The 7,369-nt window shown below is 40.9% G+C and overlaps 2 protein-coding genes across 2 annotated transcripts; one reads left to right on the top strand and one right to left on the bottom strand.

The window, feature by feature from the left end:
* On the bottom strand, positions 2,491 to 5,425 carry LOC104740283 (DNA-3-methyladenine glycosylase 1-like). The gene is made up of 5 exons (XM_010460831.2): positions 4,273 to 5,425; positions 3,733 to 3,790; positions 3,562 to 3,645; positions 3,303 to 3,444; positions 2,491 to 3,188 (listed from the first exon to the last, which is right to left on the bottom strand). Exons 1-5 carry the CDS (start codon positions 4,742 to 4,744, stop codon positions 2,889 to 2,891), a joined length of 1,056 nt encoding a protein of 351 aa, XP_010459133.1. The 5' UTR covers positions 4,745 to 5,425; the 3' UTR covers positions 2,491 to 2,888.
* Positions 5,612 to 7,363, top strand: LOC104740284 (photosynthetic NDH subunit of subcomplex B 1, chloroplastic). Its single transcript, XM_010460832.2, has 6 exons — positions 5,612 to 6,087; positions 6,193 to 6,343; positions 6,426 to 6,616; positions 6,687 to 6,944; positions 7,035 to 7,140; positions 7,228 to 7,363. Exons 1-6 carry the CDS (start codon positions 5,672 to 5,674, stop codon positions 7,330 to 7,332), a joined length of 1,227 nt encoding a protein of 408 aa, XP_010459134.1. The 5' UTR covers positions 5,612 to 5,671; the 3' UTR covers positions 7,333 to 7,363.

Here is a 7,369-nt window from a genome sequence, read left to right on the forward strand (position 1 = left end):
GGCCTCTACCTCTGCGTGGAGCGGTGACAAGCTACGACGAGAATTAGATGCACCCATGGTGGGAGATTCTCCGTTAGGAGAAATGCAATACCATCCTCTGCCCATAAACTGATCAGTCGCCTTCCAAGATCCATCTACAAAGCATCGGTAACTAGATTCATAACCGTGAGCCACATTACAAGTCTGAGTCATAGATCTGGGTAGAGGCCGAGGGACATCAGTAGAAAAGGATCCGGATAGGTCTTCCTGGGCTGAAGACCACAGCCTGGATTCCTCCTCTGCTAACCGTAGGATTGCTACCGGGTTGGAGTCCAAGTTACTAAATAATTTATCATTCCGAGCCTTCCAGATATACCATAGAATCCATGGAAACATTGCCACCAAAGGAATGTCTTGAAACCTCCAAAATAAGGATTCCATATTAGCATATATAGAATCCGACGGGAAACAACCCGTAGAGGTCGGAAATTGGGACAGTCCCCAAACCTGCCTAGCCGGAGGGCATAAAAAGAGGGCATGGTTGACTGTCTCTTCCGTCTCCCCACAAATTTCGCAGTCCATATCACAGCTTAATCCACGACGCCGTAGATTAGCTGTTGTCGCCATGCAACCCGTAATTGCTTGCCACAAAAAATGTCTGAGTTTTGGTGGACACCTAATCTGCCAGACATATGCCTGTAGAGGGATAATATTGGGGCCAGAAATGGGAAGACCTCTCTCCGGTTTCTGCCGCAATGCCTGATATCCAGATTTAACAGTATAGCTACCGGTTTTAGTCAAATGCCATCCCAAGCTATCCGGTGTGGTAAGATTACCAAGAGGTAAAGCAGAAATAAGGGCTACATCCTCCGGCTCGAAAGAAGCCGAAAGTAATGCCAGATCCCAGGAACGTGAAGTCCTGTCAATGAAATTTTCAACTCTAAGCGTTGGATCGACTGGCGATCCTGAACGCAATGCTGGTCTCGGGGATTGAGCAGGTATCCAAGGGTCAGACCATACTGAAATGGAGGCCCCAGTTCCTACCCGTTTAATGAGTCCTTTGTTCACCAGAGAGCGAGCAGAAATCATACTTCGCCATCCATAAGATGGAGAATAAGATTTAATAGGATCTAATGGATCCGAATGCCTATAATACCGTCCTTTGAAAACCTTTGCAAATAGTGAATCTGGAACTGATATCAACCGCCAAAGTTGCTTAGCCAACAGTGCGGTATTGAAATCGTCCAGACACCTAAACCCCAAGCCTCCCTCCATTTTATCGACACACAATCTGTCCCAGGCGATCCAATGTAAACCCCGAGTTTCTCCCGAAGAGCTCCACCAGAAGTTGGAGATGGCACTCGTAAGTTTCCGTGTAACTGTTTTGGGAATTCTAAAACAGGACATAACAAAAGTAGGGACAGCCGTCGCGACCGATTTGATCATGACTTCTTTACCCCCCGGGACAGTAACCTGGCAGGCCAACCACCAGCCCTTTTTTGTAACCGATCTTGGACGAAAGAGAAAATTTTGGTTTTCGATCCATCAAGACTTTCCGGGATTCCCAAATAGGAATTCATGCCACCTAAAGTGGTAATCCCCAGGATACCCTTTAAGTCTTCACGCACATCCACATCTACTATATGTCGAAATTGAACTGAATATTTCTGGAAGTTTATCCTCTGTCCAGAAATCCTCTCATATTGCCTAAGAATCCCCAAAATAACTTCGCACTGTTCCTTTGTGGCCCGACAGAAAAACAGACTGTCATCTGCAAACAGTAAATGTGAAATTGCCGGACATGCAGTGGAAACCTTGATACCCGTGATAAGCTTAGACCGTTCCGCTTTCCGTAAATTTGCAATAAGTACCTCAGTACAGAGGATAAAAAGATAAGGTGACAAGGGATCTCCTTGACGGAGCCCTCTAGATGGTATTATTGATCCATGGGGTTGCCCATTTAATAAGACGCTATATTCCACTGATGTCACACACCACATGATCCAGGAAATCCATGTCTCACAAAAACCAAATTTCCGCATTAAGGAATCAATAAAAGACCATTCTACCCGATCATAGGTCTTACTCATATCTGTTTTGATGGCCATAAACTTGCCCTTACAAGAGGGATTAGTGTGGAGTCCGTGAAACATTTCCTGAGCAATCAAAATATTATCCGTAATTAAACGGCCTTCTACAAACGCTGACTGTGTCTCAGAAATTAATGCTGGCAAGAACTTACGCAACCGTTGAAATAAATTTTTTGAAATAATCTTGTACCCGACATTACATAAACTAATGGGGCACCATTCAGTCATTCGGGTCGGTTTTTCTACTTTCGGGATAAGACAAATATTAGTCTTATTGAGGCGTTTGTCAAAACTGCCAACCTGAAAGAAAGACTCCACCGAAAGCTTTTAAGTCACCTTTAACCGTATCCCAATGCACGGCCGTTATTCATCAAGAATGTTTTTTTTTTTTTCTTTTACAAATCGGTAATAAAAAACAATCTAAGATCAAAAATTTTATTACTTAAAATTTTAAATGATGTAACTTGACGAATACAGTTTCTCCTCCTCTAAAGTTAAGCATAAAGCATCATAGACCATAAATGTGTACTCCATTCGACCATACCTAGATGTAAATTATTTGGTTAATAGAAAACTTAAAACGTAGCATGTAATCGATTCACAGAGATACGTCCGGTCTAAGAGTTCCTTCATGGCAACATCCTACTATGCTAAACCGATTACCAAAAAAAAAACATCTATACAACGAAAAATAAAAAAAAAACACTTCACCGTAACAAAACCTCGTTGTGTCAATATAATAATCTTCGAAAGCAAAGCAAAAACAACATGGTACTCAAATACGTTAATTAGCTTGTTTTCAGAAATTGCTCTTCTATGTCATTCTCGCTCGTTCTTCTTCTTGGCCTTGGTTGTTGTCGTCTCTGCATCTACGCAACAGTCTTGGTATCTGAAGCACCCTATGAGATGATCGTTTGTGAGCCCAACTGCTTGCATGAATGAGTAAATTACCGTTGGACTAACGCTGCGAAAGCCTCTGCGTACTAGATCTTTGCTTATAAACTCAGCTTTCGATGTCTTCACGGGGACTTGCCGTTGATACCTGAATTGGCTCTGTGTAGGCTTGTTGTTCACAAAGTTCCACATGTACTTCCTAAAGGATCCGTACTCAGCTATAATCTGTATTTAAGTTAAGAATCAACAGCCAGAGAGATTGTTAGATTTATAGGAGTTAATAAGTTTTTTTTGACTAATATAGATCAATCAGTAAGTGTGAGGTTATGTAATGTTTACCTTGCGCACATGGCGTGAGTTATCGAGGATTGACCGTATCTTGACCTCTGATAGTAAGGAAATGGCAGCAGTGCCAGGCGCTATTAACTTTTTGTCATTCAATTCAGAAACAGCAACTGGATCGAAGTCCATGAAAATTTCCCTGTTTCAAGTAAGAAGCAAATTAAACAATCTGAGAGATCAGAACTACTACTAGCTTGGTATCAGAAGTTCATATTGTGATTTCAAATTCAGATTACAAAGAACTTGGTATGGTTACCTGAGTAATTGTCTTCTGGAGAGAATATCGGTCCAGGAGAGTTCGGCTAGAGCACCAGAGAGGCATAGTAACTCGAAAAGGTTCCTACAAAATTTAACCAAGTGATAAGAGACTCTTATAATTACAGAGCGCATCTCTGATAAAAGGAAAAGAGTTGAGGATACCACGTACTTGTCGTCATGTACAGGAACTCCCCATTCTTCATCGTGGAAAGCAATATAGCATGGGTCTTTACAAGAAAGAAAAACACAACATTATTAGTCAATCACAGCAGAGCAAGATATGGGATATAAGAGATCAACAAAGAGTAGTGGCAAGCGCCTCTTAGCATGGAAGTTAGATATCTTGAACAATGAGAAGTTAAAACATCTAGAAGGGAACTTCAGGACAAGCTATACTACATAAGTTATGTAACAAATTAACTACACACTGCTCACTGAACAAAGTGCAGAGCAATTCAAGCATTTTGCTGACCATTGTGTTACTTCACTATCCTCATACAGAAGACAATAATTAGATCAAACAAAAAACACCTATTAAAATCAGTCTCATTGATTCAACCAGATAACTTTATCGTCTCTTTCACTGATTCAGAAAATCAGGTCAAACTCAATCTCACATTCACGTACTTGCTTATTTCTACATCTAAAGTCAAAAAAACTCTCGCATGATGAAATAGGTGAGACTGATAGGTCAAAAATTGATTCTTACCAGCTTTAGGTGTGATCCAAGCACACCTTTTACGGCCATCAGCAAAGCAATCGCCAGCAACCTTTTCCTCTTCTTTCCCACCACTGAGACTGAGCTTCCTTGTGGAAGAGACAGGCCCACTTCGCCTCACAACCTTCTTACAGCTCGAAGAAGACGCCACACTCACAGGCGATGACTCGCAGGAAGACGAAGCGTCAGAGGAATAAGAAGCAGTCATGGAGGCACTGTTCTTTCTGAGAATGGAAGAGCAAAGAGACGAGCATTGCTTCAGAGTCGTCCTTGGCGAAGCCGGAGTAGTTGGTTTCTTCGTTTTATCATCTTTTGACTCGATGATGATGGTCTTCTCCATCATCAGCTTCTCCAGTTTCATCCCCGGTGGTTTCCTCTGCAGCTTGTTCCCGGTAGGACCAAGTACTGATCGGAATTCTCGTTCACCGGAATCCGCGGACCGGAATCGAGGTGGAACCGACATTGACCCGATTCTCGCAACAAAATCTGCCTTTGGTTAATCACAGATCTAACCACTAGATCACAACTAGAATCAAAATTGGTAATTTAAAACAGTCTCGGAACCAATTTCAAGAGATTATATATCAAAAGCCCTAGACTTTACAGCTACATTACCACCCAAAATGATAACTTTTTTTTTTGGTCACCGCTAAATATCTTATTTTGAGGAATCTTCTAGCAAAACAAAGCCAAGTTACGAGCTTTGTTCAAGAGAAACAAAAAAAGTATGGTTAGAATACAATGAGAGAAGCTGAGGAAACACATACACACACACAAAATAAAATCTTTGAACAGTGAAGGAAAAAAAAAAAAAACCCTTTTGACTTCAAGGAAAAAAAAAAGGAAGAAGGAAGCTTTTCTGATCGAGGACGAAACGAATCAAATCGAAAGAGAGAGAGAGAGAGAGAGAGGAGAAGAAAAGGTCGTTCACCAGTCACCGCTTAACACGTCACATTTTGGTTCTTCCGCCTTTTTTTCTGATCTTTTGTTCCTCGACCCGACAATGAAACGGGTACTTATTGCCTCAACCCGACTTGAATTAAATTGGGTTTTAATCTGAGATTGCTTACTGTAAAGCTTTTACTTGTTTAATTAATGCTTCTGCAATTAGGAATGTTTTGCCTCGTGCATATCATTTATCAACCCATATATCCAGACAAAATTTTTTAATTAATTGAACAGAGAATAATTATTTTGTATAAGTAATTGCCAATTTGCCATAACCAAAAAAAAATATAATTAAATGAGAATTTTCTTCTACGGTCGGAAAATAGCTACAAAACGGACCCACTTATCCTAAGTTTCCCCTAAAGAGATCTCTTTTCTTTCACAAACAAAAACATTTAAAAATCCAAACTTTGTTTCTTTGGCTCAAAAGACCTCTCTAATAATGGCTTCACTTCCTCTGTTACCCAAACCCATTTCACCATTCTTCAATACCCCGCCGTTTCCCACCACCAAACCACTCGTATTTCTTCAAATTCGGCCTACTTCGAGGTCTTCCGATGTCTCCGTCAATCTCAAGAAGAAGAAGAACGAATGGCTCGACCCGTTTGACAGCGGTGAAGATCCGGATAACGAATACGGGTCCTTGTTTGTCGACGGGAAGCAAGACGAGGATCCACGACCGCCGGATAATCCTGATAACCCTTATGGTTTCTTGAAGTTTCCCAAGGGTTACACCGTCGAGCTCGCTTCTTTGCCCTTGAAAATCAGAGGAGATGTTAGACGTTGTTGCTGCGTTATCTCCGGTGGCGTTTACGAGAATTTACTCTTTTTCCCCACTATTCAGCTACTCAAAGACAGGTAACATTGAACCAAACCCTTTCTCCAAGTTTGACCTTTTCAAAAGCCTTAAGTTTGTATGTAATGCAGAACATCGTCTGTACGTTTTCATGTTGTTTTTGTAAGGTATCCTGGTGTCCAGGTAGATGTACTAACGACTGAAAGAGGAAAACAAACATTCGAGTTAAACAAAAACGTGAGATGGGCAAATGTGTATGATCCAGATGATCATTGGCCTGAACCAGCTGAATACACTGACATGATCGGAATTCTCAAAGTTTGTAACTTTTACAAATCTTTGTTTTGTATCTTTCCGTTATCAGACTAGTTAATTAACTTTTCTTGAAGTCATGTTTCAGGGGAGGTACTATGACATGATTCTGTCCACTAAGCTCGCAGGGTTAGGCCACGCAGCGTTTTTGTTCATGACAACGGCTCGAGACAGAGTTAGTTACATTTACCCGAATGTTAACTCTGCTGGAGCTGGTCTGATGCTGTCTGAAACCTTCACCGCAGAAAATACCAACCTTTCAAAATTAGGTTATAGCATGTGAGTTCCTTGAAACCGACGTAACTGCATATTTTTTTCGAAAGTCTAAATTGAATGTGGATGGGTTCAGGTACGATCAGATGGAAGATTGGTTAGGAAGACCGTTTAGGAGTGTTCCAAGGACTCCTGTGCTGCCTCTTAGAGTATCGATTTCCCGGAAATTGAAAGAGGTTGTGGCTGAAAAGTACAGGAATGCTGGAGCAGCCACAGGGAAGTTTATAGTAATTCATGGGATTGAATCAGATTCAAAGGCATCCATGCAATCAAAAGGAGATAGTGACAGTTTGCTTTCACTTGAAAAATGGGCTAAGATTGTAAAGGGTATAAGGTAAACTAACTATACCCCTTTTCAAAATGTAATGATTTTGTTTTGATGAGATTGAAATTTCCTCTGAGACATGGTTCTGGAAAATGCCAGGGGATACAAACCGCTCTTTGTGATTCCACATGAGAAAGAGAGAGAAAACGTTGAAGATTTTGTGGGTGATGATACATCTATAGTGTTCATCACAACACCAGGACAGGTATTCATATGCAGATTTGTCTGTATAATTACGAACAAAGTTGAATTGACTGATCTTACTTTGATTCATTTTCTTGATCCTACTTAGTTGGCTGCTCTGATAAACGATTCTGCTGGAGTTATTGCTACAAACACAGCTGCCATTCAACTAGCTAATGCGCGAGACAAACCGAGGTCAAACTATCTGATTTAGATAAAAAAGAGTGATCAATGTTTTCAAGAATTGACAA

The sequence above is a fragment of the Camelina sativa genome, chromosome 14 (genome assembly GCF_000633955.1).
Source record: "Camelina sativa cultivar DH55 chromosome 14, Cs, whole genome shotgun sequence".
In the NCBI taxonomy this organism is placed as follows: Eukaryota; Viridiplantae; Streptophyta; class Magnoliopsida; order Brassicales; family Brassicaceae; genus Camelina; species Camelina sativa.

What these genes read in the sequence shown, in the direction of transcription:
- LOC104740283 (XM_010460831.2), bottom strand. Translation starts at nt 4,744, where the DNA reads ATGTCGGTTCCACCTCGATTCCGGTCCGCGGATTCCGGTGAACGAGAA. An exon ending in GTTCCTGTACATGACGACAA is followed by an intron (nt 3,646 to 3,732) that starts GTACGTGGTATC and finishes TAAATTTTGTAG; the next exon opens with GAACCTTTTCGAGTTACTAT. An exon ending in ACTCACGCCATGTGCGCAAG is followed by an intron (nt 3,189 to 3,302) that starts GTAAACATTACA and finishes ACTTAAATACAG; the next exon opens with ATTATAGCTGAGTACGGATC.
- LOC104740284 (XM_010460832.2), top strand. Translation starts at nt 5,672, where the DNA reads ATGGCTTCACTTCCTCTGTTACCCAAACCCATTTCACCATTCTTCAAT. An exon ending in ACATGATCGGAATTCTCAAA is followed by an intron (nt 6,344 to 6,425) that starts GTTTGTAACTTT and finishes GTCATGTTTCAG; the next exon opens with GGGAGGTACTATGACATGAT. An exon ending in TCAAAATTAGGTTATAGCAT is followed by an intron (nt 6,617 to 6,686) that starts GTGAGTTCCTTG and finishes GGATGGGTTCAG; the next exon opens with GTACGATCAGATGGAAGATT.